This window comes from Macaca mulatta, chromosome 17 (genome assembly GCF_049350105.2).
Source record: "Macaca mulatta isolate MMU2019108-1 chromosome 17, T2T-MMU8v2.0, whole genome shotgun sequence".
NCBI lineage: Eukaryota > Metazoa > Chordata > Mammalia > Primates > Cercopithecidae > Macaca > Macaca mulatta.
The window spans coordinates 70391072-70418819 of record NC_133422.1 but is presented as its reverse complement, the minus strand read 5'-3'; the positions used below and the strand labels follow the sequence as shown (position 1 = coordinate 70418819).

The 27748-nt window shown below is 42.6% G+C and overlaps 1 protein-coding gene across 8 annotated transcripts in view; it reads right to left on the bottom strand.

Annotated features, from left to right (window-relative positions):
* LMO7 (LIM domain 7) overlaps positions 1–27748 on the bottom strand; it is a 309870-nt gene that overhangs the window by 197679 nt on the left and 84443 nt on the right. For 6 of the 8 annotated variants that reach the window (XM_077973778.1, XM_077973782.1, XM_077973799.1 and 3 more), the window contains exon 1: positions 19897–20428. In XM_077973778.1, the coding sequence (XP_077829904.1) occupies positions 19897–19965 (69 nt within the window). In that variant the 5' untranslated portion in view covers positions 19966–20428. Of the gene's footprint in view, positions 1–19896; positions 20429–27748 lie in introns of those variants that run through there. The other 2 variants (XM_077973779.1, XM_015121212.3) reach the window with 1 other exon arrangement.

Genomic DNA, 27748 nt, shown 5'->3' with positions numbered 1-27748 from the left:
ACCAAATACCTCCCCTGGACCCACAGCTCCAGGCAAAGTATTTGGCCCCCAGAGAGTGGACAAGAGAACTGCTGCAGAACTATCTTAGCTTCAGCAGGAGAGAACTGGAAGACCAAGAGTGGAAGAGCCCCATGGTAAGGCTTTGCCCACAGTTTATAGGACAAAGTGATCCACAGATAGACCTGGATCCCGAAGGGAATAACCACCACAGTTGCCATGGCTTCCAGGATGACAGGAGGTTGAGATGTTTTCCTGAAGGCAGAAAAACGAAGGAACCAAGGAGCAGAGACATCTCCTGCTGGTGTCTCAAGATGGGGCAAGGACTTGCTGCAGATTCACTGCCTGCCACGTGGATAGAAACCACTGCGCTACCGTTACATAAAGCAGCCCAGAAATGGGACCTGAGCTGCAATGACAACACGAGAACAGATGAACCACACGCCTCAGGGGGTCCAGCAGCCAAAGAAAAAACAAACAGGAAAAACCTTCCCAACTGCTAACGAATTCGAGCTCCTGGAAGACACACGTGACAACTTGAAGAAACGACAAGCACTTCAGGAAATTCAAGTATTTTTTTTAAAATCTTTTTAAAACAAATATATACATATATAAAATCCATGAACAGAAATATTCAGCAGATAAATGGAAGCATCAGCACTACCAACATTAGAGACCTCAAAGAAATACCAACTACAGAGCAACACTTTTACAAAGAGATAGAAATTATGGCAAGACTCTGCAAAGATCTGTAGAAAATCTAAATGCAAACAAAAGAAGTTGCAAAAATATGTGAGATGACAATCAAATAGAATAAATGTCACTGAGTCAGATAAAACCTGACATTTTGTGGTGAAGAAAAATATTTTTAAAATATATAACAAGCTTCCAGATAAGCTTGTAACAGTTTCCAACAGGCTTTTCATCTACAACGCTGGAAATGAGAAGACTGTGGAACAACTCTACACATTTTGGAGGGAGAGGTTCCACAATCTGAAACTTCTACAGCTAGATAAGAAACCACTCACCTCTCAGGTGATAGAAACTTGCAGATCTGCAAGGATTCAGAAGTTGTATTATCGGCTGGGCGCAGTGGCTCACGCCTGCAATCCCAGTACTTTGGGAGGCCGAGGCGGGCAGATTGCCTGAGGTCAGGAGTTCGAGACCAGCCTAGCCAACATGGTGAAACCTCATCTCTACTAAAAATACAAAAATTAGCTGGGTGCGGTGACAGGCACCTGTAATCCCAGATACTCGGGAGGCTGAGGCAGGAACCCAGGAAGTGGAGGTTGCAGTGAGCCAAGATCGCGCCACTGCACTCCAGCCTGGGCGACAAGAGCGAAGACTTTGTCATAAAAAAAAAGAAAGAAAGAAAGAAAGAAAGAAAGAAAGAAAGAAAGAAAGAAAGAGAAAAAGAAGCTGTATTATCTAAAAAGGGATGGAAAGAAAATATTTGAAAAATAAGTATAACTAAGCATGTATTAGAGATTTTGAGATAGAAGATGAAGAGGACAAAATACAACGATAGACCAAGATCCTGGGTAATGAGACTTGAATATATAATGTTAAGTAGGGAAAATCACAAAGAAAATCCTGCTAGGAAAATTCTCAGTCCAGACCTAATGATAGGCCACAGGGAAAGAGATATGCAAAGGAAAATGTATTCTATCCTGGTTATTTTGTTTGCCCCATCCCTAATCTCCCCCGCACCCCCCACATACCCCAGCCCCATCTATTATCTGGCTTCTACCAGATCCAATTACATTCCCTTCCTGTGCCACAGGAGCATGCATCCTAGAGACTGTGTCATCTTGGCTATTTGGCCAGTGGCTTCCAATTGGATTTGACCAGTGGGATGTGCCAGCTGAAAACGAGAAAAAAGAACGGAGACATCAGGCTAATTCTTCCCCTTTCTCTCTCACTTTCTCTCAAGAAATCCCATAAACTAAAACTCAACCTGATTGTCCTCCTCCTTGGCCCCAGATTTGTTTTTCTGGCTTCGGCAACAGTATTTCTTTCTCAAACCTTTTGGGCCATTCAGGAAGATGTCTTCCTACTGTTGCTACTTCTGTGCCTTGAATTCTTTGTAGGGTCTCCTACAGATGTGTAAGCTCTCCCCTTTAAAGTCTCTTCAAGTCAGCTGTGAGCTGTTTCCCGCTAGAAATTTTAATATACATTCCAAATTTGGGGAAAAGGTACAGCATAGTGTAGTGAGGACGAGAGTGAGAAAGGTACTTTTCTATATGAATTAAAACCTAGATTTAGTGTTACCTTGTGATTTAATTACATTTTTTATCAAGAGATCCTCTGGTTGCAAAGACAAAGGAATTATATGTTTGCTAACTTATTTGTTTGCTAACTTTTAGGTACAAACTTACCTAAGTTTATATTTGAGAAATATAAAAACATCTCTAATATTCATGATGGCAAGCTGTGAATTATCTGTTGACTTATGGCACCAGAATTACAAGTGTAAATTCACTAGGATAACGGAAAACTATTTACTGGACTCTGTCATTATAGACCTGTAATGTATTCCTTTTAACTGCAAAATACCTGAGCCACTACAGACTGCTACCAGTTGTACTGATGGCTTTCCTTCTCTTACTCAGCATTTCTTCCCTCCAGAAGCTACAGGTCCAAGTCACTGTCTCAGATCTCAATAAATAATAATTTATAATACCAGTATTATGCACAAAGCACTGAATTAATTCAACATTTTTTCCTTTTAGAAATTTCTATTGGGCTATCATTAAGGCTCCAGGCACTGTCTTGGTGCTATATGGTTTGGCACCTCCCTTCAAAAGCTTGTAGCAAAGACAGACAACTAATTACAAGTAAAGTGGCACAAAAGTGTCATTCTCCTTTAGTAAAACACTCACAGAATGGACGTCATTGGAAGCAATTATGCTGTCACAGAAAGCACACCAGGACTGAATCCAGGGTTTGGGTTTAAGGCTTCCTCTTCCTTGGGCAAGTTACCTCAGCCATTTCATCTTCAGTTTTCTTATTTATAGGACACAGTTGCTTGAAGTGACTGGAACTTAGATATTCAATATATGCAAGTATGTTAACTTTCTTTTTTTTCCTTGAAGGGGCAAGTTTTCTTCAGAAGTTCAAGAAAAAAAAATTTACCGAATATCTATTATATGCTGGACATTGATCATTTCCTTCTATACTCTGTCCTGAGGTGAATGAAAGAGTGTAGGGAAAAGCTGGGCTGTAAAGGGCATGGATGAGGCCATGATTCTGTCCCCGAGTTGACTTCTAGAAAGACTAAGTTTATGACTACTTGCACAGATACCAGAACATATGGCAGGAATTTGAATCCATCTGTGGTTTAGTTTATCTTTATGTCCATGTTCTGCTTGTCCTACATTCACTACCCCTCAATTCATGATTTCAGTTTTGACTCATTACACTCTGTGAGTTTATGATTTATATAAGGCCTCTCAATTCAATTTTATAATAAAGTGAGGGTTTAAGTTTAATACAGCAGCATGTATTTTACTTGTGTGAAATTCTGCATTGGCAATAATTGTAACCTTCATTCAATCCATGGTTTTCTACTCTTCTCTGATGTACATCTAAAAATAAATACACACACACACACACACACACACACACACACACTGAACTTGTGGTTAAACACAATGAACTGGCTATGCATTTCTGTCTTTACTGCCTCCCAAAGTGGCAGCATGAATTTAAGTCAACAACCCACAAGAGCAAAGAGACTCAGAAAAGAGAAAGCAGTAGAAGAAAACATTGTACAAACTTTTGGAAGATGGAAAGTAGACAGAGAAGTGGTACCTGACTGCAGAGAATGAAGGAAGTTTAAACTTCAAGACCTGCAAAGGGACACTACAGTAGCAAAGCATGCAAGTTTTCTTGGAAAATTCTCAGAATCTAGATGCAACAGGTCCTTCAGGTAGGGAAGGGTAGTAAGGAACATGACTAGATATAGAGATTGGTTGAGAATCCAGAAAGCAGTTGGACAAGGATCTACCAAAAGTTTAAAAGAATCCTCCAATTTAAAAGAGACCAAAGCCAAAAGAGAAAATTTAAGGAACTTAGAAGAAACAGAGACAATTCAGGAAGAAAAACAAAAACTATAATATTACAATCTCCTCATGGAGCTAAAACAATATATTGCAACCATAAAAAAGCAAAATGCTATAAAAAATGAACAATCAGAAAGTAAATGTGGCAGAGATACAACTGAACATTGCCAATCTCTTCTTCCTTAGTAATAGATGACCCACATCATTGAAGGCAGTGACATGCTCTGCTAAAAACTTCTTTTAGACTCCCTTACAGATAGGGTAACCAATGAGAAGTAAGTAGAACTATTTAGGTGGGCTTTCAAGAAAGTTCTCCTTTATGGCACTACCAGAACTTCCATAAGGGTCTTGAACTTGATCTCCTTTAAGACCCGGACTAGTCACAAGCAGAGGATGCCTGACATCTTTTAGTTCCAGACAAGGCCAAATGTGGAGGCACTGGCCACATCATAAGCTTGTACCACAAAATGACCCACCAAAAAAGCAATTTTCCCCAAAAGTGTTTCAGTTTTACAAAGTACAAGTACAGATATGGTTGCTGTAACTAAATTGAATAATGAGGCCGGGCATGGTGGCTCATGCCTGTAATCCTAACACTTTGGGAGGCTGAGGTGGGCAGATCACCTGAGGTCAGGAGTTCGAGACCACCCTGGTCAACAAAGTGAAACCCTGTCTCTACTAAAAATACAAAAATTAGCTGGGCATGGGTGGCACATGCCTGTAGTCCCAGCCACTTGGGAGGCTGAGGCAGGAGAATCACTTGAACTCTGGAGGTGGAGGTTGCAGTGAGCTGAGGTTACGCCACTGCACTCCAGCCTGGGTGACAGAGTAAGACTGTCTCAAAAAATAAAAATAAAAAAAAAAAACCACTAAACTGAAAAACAAAACATGAATTTTAAATAACTTGGTAATAGGGAGCTAGAAACTCATCTGGAATTTATAAAGCCAAGTACATTAATTTCCTTACATAAAAAGTGTTACTGTAAATTACAGTGTAGCCATCAACCACATTATTTTACCAGAACTAAGGCCATACTTCAAAAGTATCAGCTATTTGGCAAGTTATACCTTTCAAGACTTACAAGCATTTTCCAAGTCTAAAAATGTTTGCAAATTGGCTTAAAAACAGGCAGTTTTATAAACTTTATCCTTCGAATAAAACACCTAAAAATGTATTTAATTTTCTTCATGGAAACTATAAAAGTTTTTCTTTTCTAAAATAGCTCATTAGGCTCATTTTTAGTAACACATCAGAAAATGCTCTTCTTGGAAGATCTTAAAGTTGAATCCTCCAAACTAAATACAGCAGAAGAGCTAAATTAGTAAGATGACCCAAAGACATACAGGAAAAATACAAAAAGTAATTTAAAGAAAGAAGAGTACATAAAGAACAATGAATAGCTGAGACAAAGCCATAAACATTACTCTATAGTGACAAAAAGTCAATTTATTTGAAAAGAAGAAACTTAACACATGCAATCTATAAACCCAATTCTAATCTGAAAATTCACATAGATAGAAGCTAAAAGGAAGGGAATAGAGTCCAAGAACATATTACTATGTTTTTAACAGTGCAATAAACAAGAAATTTTTTTTCCTTCAATATAAAACATTCCAGGCAAGTCAACTAGCCTTAGGTTTTATTAGAAATCCACTGACAAGAAAGAATAATGAAGAAGTGCAAACATGAGCACAAGGATCTCTGGGGAGAGCAGGATGAAGTATCATTAAGAAAAAAAAATGGGCCGGGCGCGGTGACTCACGCCTGTAATCCCAGCACTTTGGGAGGCTGAGGCGGGCGGATCTCAAGGTCAAGAGATCAAGACCATCTGGCCAACATGGTGAAACCCTGTCTCTACTAAAAATACAAAAATTAGCTGGGCATGGTAGTACATACCTGTAGTCCCAGCTACTCGGGAGGCTGAGGCAGGAGAATTGCTTGAACCCGGGAGGTGGAGGTTGCAGTGAGCCTGGATGGTGCCATTGCACTCCAACCTGGCAACAGAGCGAGACTCCATCTCAAAAAAAAAAAGAAAAGAAAAGAAAAGAAAAAATTGTGGCCAGGCACAGTGGTTCGTGCCTGTAACCCCAGCACTTTGGGAGGCCAAAGTGGGAAGACTACTTGAGACCATCCTGGGCAACATGGTGAAACCCCATCTCTACAAAAAACATAAAATTTTAAAAACGAAGTATCTTCACTAAACTATTGTGAACTAAAACCCTGGGGACATGAGAGATATGTTCCCCTATTTTGAAAGGAGAAATAATCTCAGAAGAAGATTAAAGTGACCTCCCCAAACAGTCTTCAGTGGATGAAGTGTTTCTAAAACAGAGCAGTGTGCATCAACTTTAGTATTTTATATAGCAAACCATAATGATTCTTTCTGATTGGGTTGTCTCAGAATATAATTTCCTTAGATATTAAGGGTTTCTACCTCTAATATGTATCCAAGAAGGTAGGTAAGCTGACAGTAGGGAATGATTTTGTGAATACAAATAAATAGCATCTTTGAGAGAATGTTGATTTCTTGGATAGCTCTTCTGACCTCTTTCTTCTTGGAGTGCCCGCCCCTCTACACTAAAACTTTACCAAGCTTGATTTGACTCCCACACCAACACTCCAAATCTATACTATCAACAAGTGATAGATTACTGTCTTGCCAAGTTCAATGGTCTTACTCCCATTTTCTTTTCCCTTGATCACTTCCAGTCTGGAACACTATTCATAATCCTACTCTCTACTTATCTTTCATAAAACCAGTGCTTCCCTTAAGATCTCTAACACATTCCTAGTTTTCTACTAGCTTTTTGACCATCACCGCCCTTTTCTCTTCCTGTCCTCCTAACAGAAGATATTTTCCAAAGTTCAGTTATTAATCCTCTAATACGAAATATGGTCTTTCCCCTCCACTGACCCATTCTGTAAAACAGATTCTAACATCATCTGATGGGACATTGAAAAAAAATCAAAATCGATATCCAGTATTTGGTCTTAGGTCTTGTCATTCTTACTACCTTCAAATCAGTACCTTCCACACTAAGCAGACTTCTAGCTTCACTGTCCTGCCCATAGGACAATTCAGTGAATCCTTGCTCATGTCCACACCACCCCTACCCAACTCCAATGCCTTCCACGTTACATCCCATGCATCAACTTTCTGATTCAGGTCAAGAAGGACCTTCTCTAATAGTTTCCAAATGCTTTTCCCATTCTCTAGCTTCCTGTAGTCTTGCCGTCCAACATGTCTGCACTTATTCCTATGCTGCCCATAGCTGTTTCCTCCTTAACAGGACAAGTACACAGAAGGTACTTCACACCAAGTGAAACAGGAGAAAAACCCAGAGGGCAAAGAAGGAAATGTTTTGAGAGGGAAGTTATCACCATCTCTTTCTGATGCTTTTGATAGACCGACAAGTGCTCTATTGGTCCCTTCCTCACCACACACACTGTCTCTAAGGCCCTGTCCCATCCCAACAGAAGAAAGTTATTTAATAGTATCTACTTACACTTCAGTGTGAATTTACACTACATGCCATATTAAGTCCAATCACTTTTCTATGCTTTTTAACATTGGGAAATAAGGAAATGAGTAAGACAGAGGCAGATATATGGAATAGCCAATAGCACAACAGGATGTGTACATGCCAGACAACAGGCAGGGCTATGTAAGGGAGGGTGAGAAACAGAGAAAGATGAATGAAGGTGCTGAGAGCTTGATTTTTCTATTAGACAGATCTAATACTGGGCCTGCCAGCATCAGCTGCATGGTGTTGGGGAAGAAACTTAGCTTCTCTGAACCTCTTTTTTCTCATCTGTAAAAAATATATATATTATATTAAATGATTTTTTAAAACAATAATATCTTTTAATTCAAGTAACAGCTAGAAACAATCATAAAAAACAAGTTAGCCTGGGAGCAGTGGCCCACGCCTGCAATCCCAACACCTTCGGAGGCCAAGGTGGGAGGATCGCTTAAGGCCAGGAGTTCAAGAGCAACCTAGGCAACATAGCAAGGCCCTGTCTCTACAAAACAAATTTAAAAACTAGCAAAGTGTGGCGGTACACCTATAGCCCCAGCTAGTCAGGAGGCTGAGACAGGAGGATCAGTTGAGCCCAGGAATTCAAGGCTGCAGTCAGCTATGATTGCACCACTATACTCCAGACCAGGTGACAGAGCGAGACCCTGTCTCAAAAAAAAAAAAAAAAAAAAAGAAAGAAAAGAAAGGAGAAAATCAGTTTGTACAAAATCAGATCAGGAACTTCCCTTTTCCCTTCACTTCTGAACAAAACCCTTTTGAAAGCCTCCAGCCTCAGTTTTGTGTGCCATTTCAGAATAATTCCCTTAAAAACCTGGTATAAAGTACAACCCTTTCAAAGCATGAGATAGGCCTCTGATGTTTAAGTTGGAGCAGATGATAGAAACTTTCCTGTTCTCAATAAAGTTTCTATTTTTTTATTTTTAAACAGGGTAAAGCTATTTTCTGCTTCTCTGTCTCCAATTATGACTACAGACCATGCTCAAACTGCAGGACACAACTCAATCAGCGAGTTGTGAAATCTTTTCCATGAATAATACCCCAAAGTGTCATGATGATGTATTATTCCCCGGCACAGGGTATTCAGCTAAAAAGGCTCATCTTCAAATTCGCTTGGACTTTCTTTTTATGATACTTGCTTACTTTCAGGCATCTTTAGAATTGGTTAAATAAAGTAAATTTGGCATGGTTTAAACTTGCTTTTTTTCAAAAAAACATGTTCAAAACTTGCTCAATCTAAAATAGAACTTGAAAAAGCAGGGGAAAACCCAACTAATACAACAAAACCGACTTCTCTTGTTGAATGAAGCATAACCAAGAAGTCAATCATGTCACAGGGCTAAAAAGATTTCAACTATAAAGAATTAAAAAGGTATTTGTTCATTCATCCACTTACTTTTCTCAGGAATATTTATTGAGTGCCTAGTAAATACTTGGCACTATTCATGACTTGAAAACAAAATAAGTCCTCATAGAACATAAGGCACTTATATTCTAGTGGAAATAGCAGAACAAACAAAAACACACACACACACACATATATATAATGCAGAGGCAGGTGATAATAAGTGCAATGAAATCTGAGTATGGAGTGACAAGGGAGGATAATGGCAGTGGGAAGGAAGAGGAAGTATCATTTAAGCTAAGACCCGAATAAATGAAGAAAATGTATTCATGCAGAAGGAACAGCAAGACAAAGATGTTAAGATAAAACCCAGGCTAGGCGCGGTGGCTCACGCCTGTAATCCCAGTACTTTGGGAGGCTGAAGCACGCATTATCACCTGAGGTCGAGAGTTAGAGACCACCCTGACCAACATGAAAAAACCCTGTCTCTACTAAAAATACAAAAAGTTAGCCAGGTGTGGTAGCACATGCCTGTAATCCCAGCTAGTCGGGAGGCTGAGGCAGGAGAATCGCTTGAACCCAGGAGGCGGAGCTTGCAGTGAGCTGAGATCCGGCCACTGCACTCCAGCCTGGGCGACAGAGCGAGACTCTGTCTCAAAAAAAAAAAGTAAAACCCTTCTGAGTAACAGCTGGAAGCCAGTATGAGCACAGTAAGCAAGTGGTGGAAGAGTAGGGGTGGAGATGAGTTAGGCAAGCAGGGAACAGATCATGTGGGGCCCTAGAGACTGCCTTAAAAATTCAGACTTTATTCTGAATGTAATGGAAAGCCATTGTCAGGGGAGGAGGGCGCAGAGTTGGATGTATAATCTCTAACTTTTTTTTTTTTTTTTTTTTTTTTTGAGACAGTCTTGCTCTGTCTCCCAGGCTGGAGTGCGGTGGCGCAATATGGGCTCACTGCAAGCTCCGCCTCCCGGATTCACGCCATTCTCCTGCCTCAGCCTCCTGAGTAGCTGGGATCACAGGCGCCCACCACCACGCCTGTCTAATTTTTTGTATTTTTAGTAGAGACGGGGTTTCACCGCATTAGCCAGGATGGTCTTGATCTCCTGACCTCGTGATCCGCCCGCCTTGGCCGCCCAAAGTGCTGGGATTACAGGCGTGAGCCGCCGCGCCCGGCCTTTGACTTACATTTTTAAAGAGGAATCTGGCTGCTATTTTGGGAGCAAGGAGTCCAGGCTACTGCAACAGCATAGGTGAAAGGTGATGGCAGATGTGGCAAGAAGTGGTCAGATTCTGGATATATATGAAGAGACAGCCAGTTGGATTTCTTCACAGATTAGATGTGTGGTGTGATGTTAAAAAAGAACAAGAGTCAAGAATGACTTCCAATTTGGGAGCCTGAGCAACTGGCTGAACAATGAGGCCATTTGCTAAGACAGAAACATTGGGGAGATGACGAGAAGACTAGAAAGGCGTCTGGAAGGAGTAGTACTAAGAGTTTTGCTTAGAACCCAGTGAGCGTGACATGCTTATCAGACCTACAGTGGGAAATCTTGAGTAGTTACTAAAATTTAGGGACAAGGTCAGGGTCAGGAATGTAAATATGGAAGCAATCAGCGTGGAGAAGACATATGAACTTGATAACACCTGTTAGGAAGATATTGTAGACAAAGAAAAGAAGACATGGAAGATGAACCCTTGGATGTTCTCACATTCACTGATGACAATAATTAGGAGGACTGAGCACAAAAAAATTAGAAACACCAAGTGAAATAGAAGAAAAACCTAGAGGGCAATGAAGGGTTTGAGAAGGAAGTTATCACCAACTCTATCTGATGCTTTTGATAGACTGACAATATTTTCTTCATAACACAGGGTAATTCCAAATGCGTTTGATACTGGTGCAGAGGCAATATGTTTGCTTATTGTCCCCTTCCTCATGTAGAATGAAAAACATTAAACTCTAATGAGAAAAACTAATTCCATAATGAATTTCCTTCCTTCCTGTATTTATTTATTTATTTATTTATTTATTTATTTATTTTTGAGATAGGGTCTCACTCTGTCATACAGGCTAGAGTGCAGTGGCGCAATCATAGCTCACTGCAGCCTCAAACTCCCGGGCCAAGTCAGAATGAAAGTTTATAATGAGGCTGGCAATGACCTCCCTTCCTTTGAATGTTATGAAATGGTGGTATAACAAAATAACTCAGGTATTTCTTTCCCTGTTCACACATCTAGATCAAATTTCAATCTAGTCAAGAAGGCAAAAAAATTTCATCAGGGTCCCAGCTTTGGTAATAACAAGTCTAAAACACTAACTAAAAAGTATCCTAATCAAAAACATGACATGTATTTTGAAGCACTATACAATAACTATCTGTACAATTTTTGGTATGCATGAACTACAGAAATGTAGGTCACATGAGAGAAGGTGATACTTTTATAAATTATAGAAGAAACTACTTAGATATCTATTTCCTATTCTAGCTCAAAGTATAACTCAATGTTATATTAAAATGTTTCCCTTTTTTAGTACTTTAAATGGTTTATTGAACATTAACAATCACTAAAATACATTCAAACATATAAACCTAAAGTCGGCAATTGCTCAACAGGGTCCATCTGGCTGGGCATGGTGGCTCACACCTGTAATCCCAAGAGGTTGGGAGGCCAAGGTGGGAGGATCGCTTGAAGCCAGGAGTTCAAGGCCAGCTTAGGAAACAAAGCGAGACCTTGTCCCTACGACAGAATTTTTAAATTATCTGGGTGTGGTGGTGTGTGCCTATAATCCCAGCTGTTCCAGAGGCTGAGGTGGGATGATCACTTGAGTATAGGAGTTCAAGGCTGCAGTGAGCTATGATCATACCACTGCACTCCAGCCTGGGCAACAGAGCAAGACCCTATCTCTAAAATAGAAAAAAATATCTATTGGCAATTCTGTAACTTGCGTATATTTGATGATCATGTACTAATAGGCACCAACATCACAAGAAAGAACTTGTGCTGGTGAGCGGAAGTTGTATAGGATTTGTCATGTATAAAAAAATAGCTAATCTTACAGCTTTGGGTGGAACAAGGAAGAGACCCCATTCTTTTCTGATTCTAAATTCCTGAACAATGATGAACTACCTGGCCAGCGCCCCTCCCAGGCAGCAAAGTATATAATGACTAAGAGGGCAGGCTGTGGGCATTCGAATCCTCAGTCAGCATTTACTACCTCTAGTGTTTCCTTGACTAAATTATTTTACCTCTCACCTCTCTTTTCCCTCAGTGGAAAAGAACATCCTCAGGTAAGAATAGTCCTTCATCACAAGGTATGTAGGTATAATGCACTTGCCACATGTCATGCATGTGGTAGAAACTCAAGAATACTAGCTGCTTTAATTGTCATTTATTCAGCTTCTCTTGTAAAACACACACACACATACACACACACACACTTCACTAGTAGGTAACTCGCTATTCAAGTCAGCTCGTCTAGTGTAGGGCACTGCTACATTCATAGAAAGATCTTCAAAACACTGAGTCAAAAGTCTCACTGTGACCAGTTATTACCAGTTCTGCCCTCTGAGTCCATACAAAAATTTCCTAATCTCTCCTACATGACAACCCCCATTATGCTTGAAGACAGACAGAAGGTCTAGTGCTGTATACCAACATAAAAATGCACTCAAGCACCAAACTGAGCATTCTGTACCCAGGAATGAGAACCAATCTTTGAGCATACTACTGGAGTATTTCAAAATCTTTGGAAAGGCCGTTCATGGGACTGTGCTGTAATTCATCAGAGTAGAACTTGCTATTGTCCATCTCTTTAAGCAAAGCCACACGTTGAATGTGTTAAACCTCTGTTTCAAAGTTGTGCATATATGACAGCTATTAGCCTTATTAAGAGCTTTGACTACATCAAACATGTTTTCAAAGAAATACAACCAATCATTATTTAATACCTTCTGAAACTAAAAAGTACAGGCATGCATAATTTCTCATTTCCTCCAGCTCTAATACATTTTTGATAGTTAACAGGCTTAAGGAGATCTGGAAACATCAATTAAATAGGCCAACCTTTTGATTGGATATAAAACGTTCATTCATTCAACAAGTACTTGGAAACATTCTGTCAGGAAATCTGGGGAACAGGAACAACATAAACAACTCAATCTGCAGATGCTAACTAGAAGAACGAGTTCACTTGCAAGGTGTATTTCTTCCACACTAAAAGAATTGGGCAAATATGTTGATGTTGCTTTGCTTTTCTTAACTAGCATTCACAAAGCTAGTATGTTTCTATAACTCAAATGCTGGTATGTTGAGAAGCAATCTTAACAGGAAGAGGGAAGGTGAATGGGGTGTTTAGTATCAACAGCAGTCCCTCACTACCCAAAGCACTCTTGGCATCCAAAGAGAAAGAGAGTTAGAGCAATGCACCAAAAGACAAGAACCAACGCAGATTGAATAAATCGGCATACTCCCTGTGGTCCAATCCAGGACACCATTCCTCTTTTCTCTAAGCCTAGGAGAAGCTTTAAGGATTTGTGCTTTACAAATGGCTTAAGAAACACCAAGGTATCAAGGCTTCTTCACAAGGGCCAACTGTGACTTTGTTGAGCCTTTTGTGGCTTAAGAGGAAACAGAACCCTCCTTTTCTCGGCTTCATCTTTCCTCATTGGAGGAAATCCAATGGGTCATTTGTTACATAAATGTTTAATATCACTAATAATCTGATAAAAAAGATAGGACAATGTGTCTTTCATCTGTTCATTTAGAGGGAAAATACAAATAGAAATTTCTAATTTGGGCCAGAATATGGAGAAAATGGTGCCCTCAACCCCTGCTCATTCTGCAAACTGCCACAAAGGTTGCAGAGAGTATCTTGATCATGTGTATCAAGAACCATAAATCAATCATTCGCTCTTTTTCACCCAGTGGGTCCACTTCTCTAACTGGTTCAAGAAAATTTATTTATTTATTTATTTATTTATTTATTTATTTATTTATTTGAGACAGGGTCTTACTCTGTCACCCAGGCTGGAGTGCAGTGGCACATTCATGGCTCACCACAACCTCGACTGCCCAGACTCAGGCTATCCTTCCACCTCAGCCTCCCAAGTAGCCAAGACTGCAGGTGTGTGCCACCGTGTTTTTTTTTGTTTGTTTTGTTTTTTTTTTTTTTTGGTAGAAATGGGGTCTTGCTATGTTGACCAGGCTGGTCTTAAACTCCTGGCCTCAAGCCATCCTCCCTCCTCAGCCTCCCAAAGTGCTGGGATTACAGGCATGAGCCACCATGTCTGGCTGACACCCTGTTTTATTAAAGGTACAAGTTCTTTGCATTTTTCCTCACTTTATGAAATAAGTCCATTTCTAGCTTTCAGTGCATCAGTACATTGCAAGAATCCAGAATGACTGACACTGCACTGGAACCCTCCCAGTTCGTCAGGAAATACTTTGACATATCTGTTTACACTTCCTGGAGTCAGGCTATTCTAACGGCATTCCTGCCCTGGTTCCTATTTGTGTAAATCAGTTCCTTCCCAAGAGGATTTCATGAGCTCCCTCATCTCTTGCCACCCCTCTCTTTTCTAGGATCCTTTCTTATTTCCCATGTAAAGATACTGTGTTCAAGAAATTATAAAACACTGCATAAAGAAAAAAATGGGGCCGGGTGTGGTGGCTCATGCCCTGTAATCCCAGCACTTTGGGAGACCAAGGCTGGCAGATCACTTGAGACCAGGAGTTTGAGACCAGCCTGGGCAATACAGTGAAACCCTGTCTCTACCAAAAAAAAAAAAAAAATACAAAATTAGGCAGGCATGGTGATGCACACCTGTAGTCCCAGCTACTCAGGAGGCTGAGGCAGGAGAATCACTTGAACCCAGGAGGCGAAGGTTGCAGTGAGCCAAGATCACACCACTCTACTCCAGACTGGGCAACAGAGTGAGCTCCTGTCTCAGAAAACAAAAGTAAAAGAAAAAAGTGAGAGGAAAAAAGAAACAAATAGGTATTAAGACATTTCTTGGCCATTCAAACCTACCTTGAGAAATCCATAGTGCTAGAAATCAAAGAGTGGATGCTTACCAAAGGAATGGAGATTCATATGCTCTCTGGAAGAAACTCTCTTGTGTGATAAAAAGCATTCTGTATCTTGACTGGGTTCTGGTGACTTGGGCACATAGGTCTGACAAAACTCCTACAATGGTATACTTAAAATCAGTGCATTTCACTGTAAGTAAAATGTTACCTCAGTAAGGTACTTCAGTAAGAATAAATTACTCTGAGCAATGTCTGGAAGCTATGCTGTATGCAACTTTAAGATTTCACACACGACAAGTTAAAAAAGGCCAAAATGCTCCAGCCTGGTGCACAGAACCTCGGCTCAAATGCTGCCTTCTCTGTGCGCCTGCCCTGACTCACCAGGTGGACTCGGGCTGCCAATGCCATCACAATGCACTGGATGAACTTTATTATCTGATGGCACTGCTGGGTTTGTCTGTGCATCTGCTCATGGGGGCTGCCTCTCTTTGAAGGTCCAGGTAAGGGCCAAGAATTTGGTGACTGAATCTATAATCCCGGCAAGTGCCTGGCACACAGTAGGCACATAGTAGGTATTTTTGAGATGATAAATGTAAGTCCCTGTGAGGGAAATCATCAAGTGGAGGACAGTAGAGTAAGGTGACTCAGGAAGAGGGTTGAGGTAGAAGAGGAAATGCTGAGTAAATAGACAAGTACACACTGGCATGCAGATGAAGACACATCCTGTAGCACGTCCCAACCAAACAACTACAACCAATAAAGCTTAAGACACTGAGGCAAGTTTCCACTGGAAGAAGAAATGAGTTCTGGTCCTTAAAATCCTATTTTGTAACGTTGTTAAGGTTATAACTTTATTCGTACTTTTATTCAACAAGCATTTAGCAGGCACCGTGCCAAACACTCAAGCAACAAATAAGATAGGATTCCTGCCCTCAGTTAGCTCATAGACTAATGTAGAAAAACGAATAGAACCACAACATGCAAAAAGAGAGATTTATGTAAGACAGGAGAGAAAGGAATGCATGAGGCTGGAGGTTTGGCGATTTCAGGAAGGCTTCACATAAAGGTTGATTTTAGCCCAAGTATGGAAGAATGAAGAGGTGTTCACTAGGTTACAAGGAATAACAAGTATTCCATCCATACAAAAACGTGGAGGTGACAAAACTGCATTCTGTGCAAGGAGAAACACAAGCAACGGATTAGGGAGCATTTGTTGCTCTACCACCAGCATCCATTTAACTGGCACAACCACCAGGGGAGATTAAGAGGAAAAACCTGAGACCTACAGGATTTAAATATCAGAGCCCAGACCAGGCGCAGTGGCTCACGCTTGTAATCACTACGGTAAATACTTGTTAAAAATTGTAGTGTTACAAAGCAATTCTTACGCTAGCTGCTGTAGCTAAAATCACTGGAAGACTCAGAGTACAAGTCCTTCACATGCAACCCTTTAAAATGATTTTAGCTGCAGCAGCTAGCATAAGAATTGCTTTGTAACACTACAATTTTTAACAAGTATTTACCATAGTGTCTTAATATCTGTTGATTGAAATTATATATAATTACTAAAAATACTTCCATTAGCACCAAAGTCAAAAAAAGTTAAAAGGTGGTGAACAGCACATTCCCGAAGGATAAAACTTGGGGCAGGTGGAGAAACAGACCAATTAGAAGTGAGGAAGGACTCATATTCTAGTGCCAGACTTGGCAATGAGCTCAGGTTGTCATCCTTTACAGGGTGACAACAATACCGAAAAAATCCAATCCAGAGATAATAGGAAGGGCAGGTGAGCAGAAAGGTGGTGAATTAAGTTAGCCTGTTCTGCTCCAGCCATAAAAATTACTATTGTATTCGAACCTCAACCTAGATAGCAACATTAACTTACAGACTAGAAAACCGTGACCAGCCAATGCAAAGTGCTACATACCCCAGTTTCAATCTCATTAGTATTTTGTCTGTTTACCACATGGCTTTCAGACAACCCAAAACAGAGAGACAATGGCAACTATCAGGCATAGAAAATTAAAAGGTACTGCAGAAGAGGCCTAAAATTAGAGTCCAGGCTGTATTTTCTACCACTTCATCAGCCACTGCGTAGCCTTGTTAGAATCAAGCTTCCCCTCTGCCTTTGCCTTCAAACCATTACTTGGTTTTAAACTAGTGTTTAATCATAAACCAGCCCTGCTACATTATTAATGTTTCAAACAGCCTTTCCAACCACGTAATAATCCAATATAATTATGTTGCGCTATCTTAAAGGGTAGCTTTCCTACATTTGTTTTGAATTGCAAAATTGGCATGAGTAGACAAACCAGTTTTTATGTATACTCAAGTATTATAAGTACAATTTGAAATAAATAAAAACAAGATTCATAAAATGATAATAATTAGCAGAATAACCACCAGCTCTTACCTCACTCTTTCTCCTCCACTCTAAAAAATAAACTTTGGTTATGAGAATAAGACATTAGCTACTAAAAATCACAGATAGAAAATGGAAATGGCAAGGGAATGCTGATATGGAGTCCAGTCACCATTCAAAACTTTACAAGGTTATTGGAGTTGACTTTGGGGTATTCAAAGCTGCAGTTGTGAATAAAAGTAGCAGATTATATGTAATACATATAGAATATATAATACATATGTATATATGTACATACATATACAATATATACATTTTAAAACCCTCCTACATTTCAGTAATGTGTAAAGGAATAGGGCAAAATGTAGCACGAATATCAGCAAGCCAGAGAAATAATACTTTACAAATACACATTTGAATCAACATTTTATCTTCAAATTAGGGGTTCTTAAAGAGGTTGCGGCAATGACAGAGTCATTCATCCTGCTTCTTTTGGCAAGAACAGTATTTTAAAATATGTGCTTTGGTGGCAAAGGCAAAGCTGACAAGAGAGAGAAACGTGGACACTGGAGAAACAAAATAGCCCTAACAGTGAGCACACTGTGGTCATGTCAAATGCCCAGGGTATACTAAAAGTATCTGAACATGTAAATTACTCATATACACACAATGAAGACAAACATACTGCCTTGCTCCAAGTGGGATGAAAAAAAACAATAATTTTAATTTCATTACTATATTACAAGGATATGACAGTACCTTTAGGAAGATCCAGCTCTAACGATGAACAAAATACATTATAAAGGTGCCAAATCATTGCTGATAAACACCTTTACATAGACTGCGATGAGAGTGAATACAGACCACATGTACTATGCGCAATGATATCTTTTATCACAATACACTTTTCCCCTGTTCACTATATACAAATTTCTTGGAGAAAACCTACATAATTACGAGCAAGCAGGGACAAAAAAGGAATTCATCGTTTTCCAAAATGTGCATACTAAAAAAAGGGAAGCGTGTGAAATCATTCGTATTCACGTTTCCTGAAGCAAATACAAAGCACGCAGATGCAAACTCCACACAGAAGCCGTGTATGGCCAAAACATGTCCCCATATCTCCCCTTCTCCCTCCCTCAATCCCCAACACTCAAACACAAAATGGCAAGTTTGTTTTCCAAAATTACGCAGAACACACACTGCTAATGGAAAATTACAGTTGGAAGTCTTGGCTTTTCAAAGTTTATGAATGAGGGAAGTTATTTCTCTTAACTATATTGCTGGAATTTTTCCACTCTCATTTCAATTCAAAATACAGTGTTTATTCTTCTCTCAACTTCCCATGCTCCTCCCTTCACATCTTTCTAAGTCACCTTCAGACCAAAGTTTCAATCTAAAAAGACACTAAAAGCTCATTCCTTAGACCTCCCTACTGTCCCATGGGTAATGCTACTCACATTTCACATTCCTTTATTTAGCGTAAGAAATGTAACGTTTAAAGTTTATTCTTTCTTTCCACACACATACGTGTATTTCTTTAAGGAAACATAAATTATTTTCAATTAGTGTTCGCTTTAGAATTCTTAAACATGTTCTTTTTTCCGTGGAATAATCTTTAAGCCTAATTCAAAGTTTTAAATACGTTAACTAAACCAGCACGTGGCATCAATAACTCCTAAATGACTGCAGGGCTGGTGCACGCCCCAATTTTCAGCAGTGGTTTCTGATTCACATCTGCTTAGAAGACTTTTGCCTCGTTTTAAAAGCGTCCGGTAGAATAACAGCTAGAAGTCCTGATGTTAACCTTCTACAGATAAATGTAGCCCCAAGGCGTTAATGAAGAGACCCGCTCTTTTTCAGGGGGAAAGAAGGGAATGGAAGATCTTGTCTGTGAGACACAGCTGGGAGGGTAACAACTCTTCAGTGAGTGACCGTAGAATCTCAGTCTCATCAAAGCTGAAAATGAAAAAGCACATGTCCCGCCCCTACCCCCTGGGCTTGGATGCGGGCCCCAGAGAAATCACCCTTCCAGGTGGGCCTTCCTGTGTTACCTCCTACACCTGCCCTCCCACCCACCCTTCCTTTCCACTCCCCCCTCCACACTGAATACACTGGCTTCTCAGGTATAAGGTGAGCATCCCCACTTCTAGGCACCCCGAGGGAATGCACCCGAGAGCCCTGGCCCAGCTCTGCACCGCGCGCTCTGGGCTGTGCCCAGCAGAGACGCCCCAGGCGAGCCAGGGCCGACCGCGCTGCTCCTCCCGGACGCGCGGTGCAGACACCCGGCGGGCGAGCGCCCACCTCTGCCCTAGGAAGCCAGTGACACCGTCGGGGGCCAGGGGTTAGGGCAGCGCTAATTTAAGCTGGACATGAAGATGCAGGAGCGGCAGAACCCGCAAAGTCCCCAAAAGTGGACAAGCAAACCAGCTTCTTCGCGCCGGCTGGATCGCCGAGGAAGCTAAAGTGTAGAGTGACCGGGGCTGCAGTCACCTCGCGACGACCGCCCCGAGGCAGTCAACAACCTGCGGAAGGGAGAGCAGTGAAAGGCACTCACCTCCACCCATCTCTGAGCCTCGGCGAACGCGACGGAGCAGTTGGCCTCTGCCTCCTCCAGCCCTTCCATGGCTAGGACAAGAGAGGGAGAGACTCAGTGGATGCGTGGAGGGGCGGGGGTGTCCCCACGCGTCTGGGCCCCACGGACAGGGAGGGCACGCGGGCCGCAGCCAACTCCGGCTTCCGCTCCGGTTGCGAAGGAGCCCAGGTTCTCGTTCCCTTTGTTGCGCTGTGCAATTCGTTAAGGTCTCCAACCTACAAGAACGTGAAGACTTGGCTTTCTCTAAACTCCCGAAAGCGACCCAAGGTCCGCGGGCACCCGGGCAGCCAGGCAGGACGCGGGAGGCGAAGCGGGCGCCCGGAGGCAGCGCGCGGCACCAGCCCCGACGACAGTTTGGACTTCAAAAGTCGCAGCGCCGCCGCCGTCCTCCCCGCGGTGGCCCCGCCCCGGCCCACCCCACCGCCAGCCCGGGGCCGGCCGAGTCGCCGCTTCCGTCCACCCCTCCCGTGGCTCCCCGGGGCTCCCGGCCGCTGCCGCCTCTGCGGTCAGACTGTCTGGTCCGGGAGATGCCACCGTCAGCCAGAGGCCGCGGCCCGCGCCCCGAAGGGACGCGCCGCCGTGCACGCATCCTTCCCGCACCCTCCCGCCTGGCCGCTGCCCTCTCCCGGGCCACTGAGAGCGGCGCCCTCCCTGCTCCCGGCCGCCCGGCCCGCTTGACATACCAAGAATAGCTGCACACAATTGTACCTTTCCCGGCCAAGAAACTTCCCCCGCTGGGGAGCGCGGCCCGCCTCCCTCACCTGAGCCCGGGCCAGCAGAGCCCGCTACCCGCTCTCCCGCAGCGATCCGGCCCCGCCGCCAGGTGCGCACCCTCCCCTCCCACGCTCCCGCCCCCAGCGGCGGCCCGGCCCTCCAGGCTGCAGAGCAGGGTCGTGGCCTTGGCACGTGCGGCCGCTTCCCCACGGCGGAGTCCTGCCCCCGCTCCGCCCGACTTCCAGGTGGGTGCGGTGGAAGGAGGGTCCCTGCCCCTCCACCACGGCTCGCCGCTGAGGGTTCGAGCGAGCGGGAGAGTTCCTTGCATTCCCCACTTCCCACCCGCTCAGCCCAGTTTAGGCTGTTTGATGATCGCCCTTGCGCTGAGCGTCAAAACTCCCACCATTCGTGGTTTAAGGACACTCTGGGGACAGCGAGGTGGCAGGTTATGCGGTATCCGTAGCGGCCCTGGGTGGGTGTGCAGGGCCGCGGGGCAGGAGGCGCACTGGTCGGTTTGCGTGGGTCCTTTTCACACCAGTGCTCAAATCAGGTCTCCACAAAGGAGTCTACTCATCTGTCTGAGCAACCTGGGCCCTCACTCCGCGCTCCTGAGGCACTATCCAGGCCACAGGTTGATGGCTTCATCTTTGGAGGAAGATAAAGACCAGTTTGTACTCTGCTGAAACGAAAGCAAACCCTTGTTCTTATTTTTCTGGTTGTTTACTTTTTATGAAGAAAAACATTAGATATAGAGCAGAGACTAATAGAATACTACCTAAAACCTAGCGTCTGTATTTAACAACTATTTGCCTTTTGCCTTATTTATCACCTTTTCTGCTGGAGGGTTTTATTTTTTAATTTTTAAAATTGTATTTACTTGTTTTTGTTTTTTGAGACGGAGTCTCACTCTGTCTCTCAGGCTGGAGTGCAGTGGCACGCTGTCGGCCCACTGCAACCTCTGTCTCCTGGGTTCAAGCAATTCTCCTGCCTTAGCCTCCCGAGTATCTGGGATTACAGGTGCCCACCACCATGCCCGGCTAGTTTTATTTTTAGTAGAGATGGCGTTTCACTATGTTGGCCAGACTGGTCTCGAACTCCTGACCTCAGGTGATCCACCCACCTCGGCCTCCTAAAGTGTGTGTGTGTTTGTTTGTTTGTTTGTTTGGGGAAGGAGTCTCGCTCTGTCGCCCAGGCTAGAGTACAGTGGCACTATATCGGCTCACTGCAAGCTCTGCCTCCCGGGTTGACGCCATTCTCCTGCCTCAGCCTCCCGAGTAGCTGGGGCTGCAGGCGCCCGCCACCGTACTTTTTTAGTAGAGACGGGGTTTCACCGTGTTAGCCAGGATACCCTCGATCTCCTGACCTCATGCACCCACCTCGGCGTCCCAAAGTGCTGGGATTACAGGCGTGAGCCCCCGCACCCCCCTGTTCTTGTTTGCTCTTTAAGTTTTTTAAGAGACAGCTCTGTTGCCTAGGTTGGAGTGCAGTGGCACCATCATAGCTCGCCGTGACCTTGAACTCATGGACTCAAGCGATCCTCCTGCCTCAGCCTCCCAAGTAACTGCGACTACAGGCAAGTGTCACCACACCCAGCTAATTTCTGTGTTTTTTGTAGAGAGAAGGGTGTCACTATGTTGTCCAGGATGGTCTCAAACTCTGACCTCAAGCAGTCCTCCCACCTTGGCCTCCCAAAGTGCTAAGCCATCACACCTGGTGGAGAGTTTTAAAGTAAAGATAGGAAATTTCACCCCTATATGGTACCATATACATATCATTTTTAAAAGGACACTTTCCCACTTTGGGAGGCCGAGGTGGGCGGATCACGAGGTCAGGAGTTCGAGACCATCCTGGCCAACATGGTGAAACCTATCTCTACTAAAAATACAAAAAAAAAAAAAAAAAAAGTTAACTGGACGTGGTGGTGGTACTCGGGAGGCTGAGGCAGGAGAATCGCTTGAACCAGGGAGTCAGAGGTTGTAGTAAGCCAAGATCACACCACTGCACTCCAGCCTGGTGACAGAGCGCAACTCCATCTCAAAAAAGAAAAAAAAAAGAAAAAAAGACACTTTCCTACATAAACATAATGGTATTTTCACACCTAACTAAAACTAACAATAATTATCAACTCATATCAAATTCTTCCAACTGACCCAGAAATGTCTTTTACAGCTGACTTACTCAGACCAGGATCCAATCCATGACCACCCATTGCATTTGAGTGCATCTTTTTTAACCCAGAAGAGACTCCTCCTCCTCCACACTCCCCCTTTTTTTGGAATGACAGTGCCTTGTTGAAAAAACCAGACTGTCTTCTGGATTTATCTTAGACTTCTTTGTGGTGTCTTCAACATATTTCTCTTCTCTCTGTACTTCCTGTGCTCTGGAAGTTAGCTCTAATAGCTAGATTGGAACCTCTCTCTTCTGAGTAAACAGTTCACCACCCACATTCTTCCGGATTGGGGTGATGGTTTTTGTTAGGTTCATTTTTGTTCAGCCACTTTTTACTGGCACTATCTCTAGTCTGTGGGTCTGTTTTAAAAAGCTGACAAGCAAGCTTCAGGAATACAACTGTTCTTGCTGAAAGGGAGGCCACTGACTGAACCATCTCTTCGCCTCTTGGCTACGCTCTGATCAGGCCGAACCCCAAAAGAAAAGGGAACGATGAAAGAAACTGGGAAGATATTTCTCTCTTGTTGGCTATTCAAAAACTTTTAAGTGCGGCGAGGCACAGTGGCTCACGCCTGTAATCCCAGGACTTTGGGAGGCCGAGGCGGGCAGATCACCAAGTCAGGAGTTCACGACCAGCCTGGCCAACATGGTAAAACCCCGTCTCTACTAAAAATACAAAAAAATTAGCCGGGCATGGTGGCAGCCACCTGTAATCCCAGCTACTTGGGAGGCTGAGGCAGGAGAATCGCTTGAACCTGGGAGGGCGGAGGTTGCAGTGAGCCGAGACCGTGGCACTGTACTCCATCCAGCCTGGGCAACAGAGTAAGACTCCATCTCAAAAAAAAAAACAAAACAAAACAAAACAAAAACAAAACAAACAAAAAAAAACCTTTTAAGTAATTAGTGAATACCTCATATGTGCTAGATGTTATAAGTGATACAAAATTTTAAAATTCTAGATGCTGAATCCTATGCACTATTCAGTCCAGTAGGACATTCCGCAAGCTTCACAAGGATTATTATTCTTAGAGTTAATATATACATACATTACACTATTTAAAGCCCCTGCTGTGTAACTAGCTTTGGGGGCGGCAGCCCAGAATGTTAAGAAGTGCACAGCCTTGGGGATCTGAATGCCTTACAATATTAGCAAGCTACCAGAATCACTAAGTTTCCATTTCTTCATCTGAATAATGTGATAATACTTCAAAGGATTGTTGTGAGAATTAAATATGATGGTGGATATAAAAGCCCAAGGCATTGCTTAGAATAGATGCTCAATAAATGAAGGTTGAAGGTTATTTCCCTTTGGTCTCTCTTTCTAACAGTGTGTCACATTTTTCCTACAAAATGGGAATTTCATGTATTTGTTCAAATAGTTATATGGAAAGGCTGGAGGATTTTGCAAATCCTGTTTCAAGTCGGCTCAGGCACCAGTCACTGCTTGGCCTCTTTAATGTTGAAAGTTTGCAACTCAGAATACCTAAATATAATTCTATGACTCCTAATATCAGTCATTAGAATGTTTTACCCTTCTGGAAAGATTTATACAGCTCTACAGAGAAAAGTACAGCACCTGCCTTAGGAGTTTGAAATGAAATTCACAACACCAAAACATCAAAATTTGTATTTATTTTCCAAAGGATTTTGAGATACCTTTCAATATTTAAAAATGTAAGAAAGTACAATTGTCATATATTGATGCATTAGTGATTAACTCTTGATGGGAGAAAGGGGTACAATCTTTCTGGAAGGTCACTTAGCAATAAATATAAAAAGTTTTTCAAATGCCCACACTCTGTCCCAGCAATTCCACTTCTTGGAATATATACCAAGGACCTGAGCAAACATAGATGCACAAAATGAAGTAATGGTATTAGACACAGAGATGCCCCATAGGAGTGTCATAGGAGGACTTGCTTCACAGGAGGACTTGCTGCTCAGCCTTGAAGAATGTGGTCAACAGATACCCCTAGCTATCAGCCCCTTCAGAGTTGACCTCTGCTGCAGAGTGCAGCCTCACCTGAGGTCCTTACCCTCCCGGGACAGCCCTCATCTGGTCAGTGAATGACAAGATTATAAAAGCCTAGCCATTTCCACCCAATGGGACAACACTCATAGGCCTTTACAGTAGACCCTGGGGTCTGCTGAGGCTGCAGGACTGCACCACAGTTCACCTTCTCCCTCGCCCACACCTGCTCCTTCCCTCTTCTGTTCACAGGGATCTAGCCCTAGTTAATATCTTACACCTCCAATGCCATTTCTGTCAGCTTCTGAGGACTCAGCCTGTGATGGCATCAAGCATGACTTGTTAAGAATGAGACTCCAAAAGCTACCAAAACCCCTAACAATAGAGATGGTGGAGTAAATTATGGCTCCTCCATAGAGTGAGATATTGTGCAGTCATTAAGAATGTAAAAAGAGGCCAAGTGCGGTGGCTCACACCTATAATCCCAGCACTTTGGGAGGCCAAGGCGGGTGGATTGCTCAAGCTCGGCAGTTCAAGACCAGCCTGGGCAACATGGTAAAACCCCATCTCTACTAAAAATACACAAATTAGCTGGGCATACTGGCGCACGCCTGTAATCCCAGCCACTTGGCAGGCTGAGGCACAAGAATTGCTTGAACCCGAAAAGCAGAGGTTGCAGTGAGCTGAGATTGCACCACTGCACTCCAGCCTGGGCACCAGAGAGATTCTGTCTCAAAAAAAGAAAAAAAAATGTAAAAGGACATTCAGTGGCACAGGAAAGAGTTAAAATATATTGCAAAGTGAAAAAAGGCAGGCTGGGCATGGTGGCTCATGCCTGTAATCCCAACACTTTGGAAGGCTGAGGCAGGTGGATCACCTGAGGTTAGGAGTTTGAAACCAGCCGGGCCAACATGGCGAAACCCCGTCTCTACAAAAAATACAAAAAAAAAAAAAAAGAAGAAGAAGAAGAAGAAAGAGAAAGAAAGAATGAAAGGAAAGGAAAGGAAGGAAAGGAGAGGAAAGAAAGGAGAGAAGTGTATAAAGCACCTTAGTTTGGGTTAGTTTGGGTTTGTATTTTTTAAATGTTTAATTTTGGCCACATATAACAATTCGGGAAAAACATCACTGAACTTTTGACAGTAGCTATTTCTTTTCTGTTTGTTTTGTTTTGTTTTGTTTCTTAAGACAGGGTCTCACTCTGTCACCCAGGCTGGAATGCAGTGGCACTCATTGCAACCTCAGCTTCCCGAGCTCAAGTGATCCTCCCACCTCAGCCTCCTGAGTACCTGGGACTACAGGTACATGCCACCACACCTGGGTAATTTTTGTATTTTTTGTAGAGACGGTGTTTCATCATGTTACCCAGACTGATTGCAAATTCCTGAACTCAAGCAATCCATCCGCCTCAGCCTAAAAAAGTGCTGGGATTACAGGCGTGAGCCACTGTGCCCAGCCACCAACAGTGGCTATTTCCGAGTGGAGATTTTGTACCTCTCTCTCTTTTCCAAGTGTTTTTACAAAAGACATGTATATTACTTTTATAAATAAGAAAATCTGTATGACACAAAAACAAAATTGGCTTTCCATATCTGCAGGTTCTACATCTGCAGATTCAACCAACTGTGGATCTAGGGGGTATGGAGTGGGGAAAACAATGAAAAATAACAATACGACAATTAAAAAGAACACAAATGTTAAAAAATACAGTATAACTGTTTACATAGTATTTACACTGTATTAGGTATTGTATTAAGTAATCTAAAGATGATTTGAAGTATATGGGAGGACTGTGCAGGTTTTATGCAAATACTACATCATTTTATATGAGGGACTTCAGAATCTGTGGGTTGTGGTATGAACAGGGGGTCCTAGAACAAATTCCCCCAAATTCTGAGGGATGACAGTATGTCCAAATTTGACTTCTACCTCATCCCACAACCTTCAATCCCCTCCTGCCTTTCCTGACTTGGTAAATGGCACCAGGCCTAAAATTTGAGGTCATGCACGACTTTTTCATGCTTCATCCCAATGCCAACCCCATTCCCAGTCTTGTCAATTCTATTAATACTACCTTAGTTCAGTCTCTCATTAGCTCTCAGTTAGATTTCAGAAACAGTAATGACCTTCTTGAAATCTAACTCTTTTTAATTTTTTTTATTATACTTTAGGTTCTAGGGTACATGTGCACAACGTTCAGGTTTGTCACATGTGTATACATGTGCCATGTTGGTGTGCCGCACCCATTAACCCGTCATTTACATTAGGTATATCTCCTAATGCTGTCCCTCCCCCCTCCCCTCACCCCACAACAGGCCCTGGTGTATGATGTTCCCCTTCCTGTGTCCAAGTGTTCTCACTGTTCAATTCCCACCTATGAGTGAGAACATGCAGTGTTTGGTTTTCTGTTCTTGCGATAGTTTGCTGAGAATGATGGTTTCCAGCTGCATCCATGTCCCTACAAAGGACATGAACTCATCCTTTTTTACGGCTGTATAGTATTCCATGGTGTATATGTGCCACATTTTCTTAATCCAGTCTGTCATTGATGGACATTTGGGTTGGTTCCAAGTCTTTGCTATTGTGAATAGTGCCGCAATAAACATATGTGTGCATGTGTCTTTATAGCAGCATGATTTATAATCCTATGGGTATATCACCAGTAATGGGATGGCTGGGTCAAATGGTGTTTCTAGTTCTAGATGCTTGAGGAATCGCCACACTGTCTTCCACAATGTTGAACTAGTTTACAGTCCCACCAACAGTGTAAAAGTGTTCCTATTTCCCCACATCCTCTCCAGCACCTGTTGTCTCCTGACTTTTTAATGATCACCAGTCTAACTGGCAACGGATATGAACAGACACTTCTCAAAAGAAGACATTTATGCAGCCAACAGACACATGAAAAAAATGCTCATCACCACTAGCCATCAGAGAAATGCAAAGCAAAACCACAATGAAATC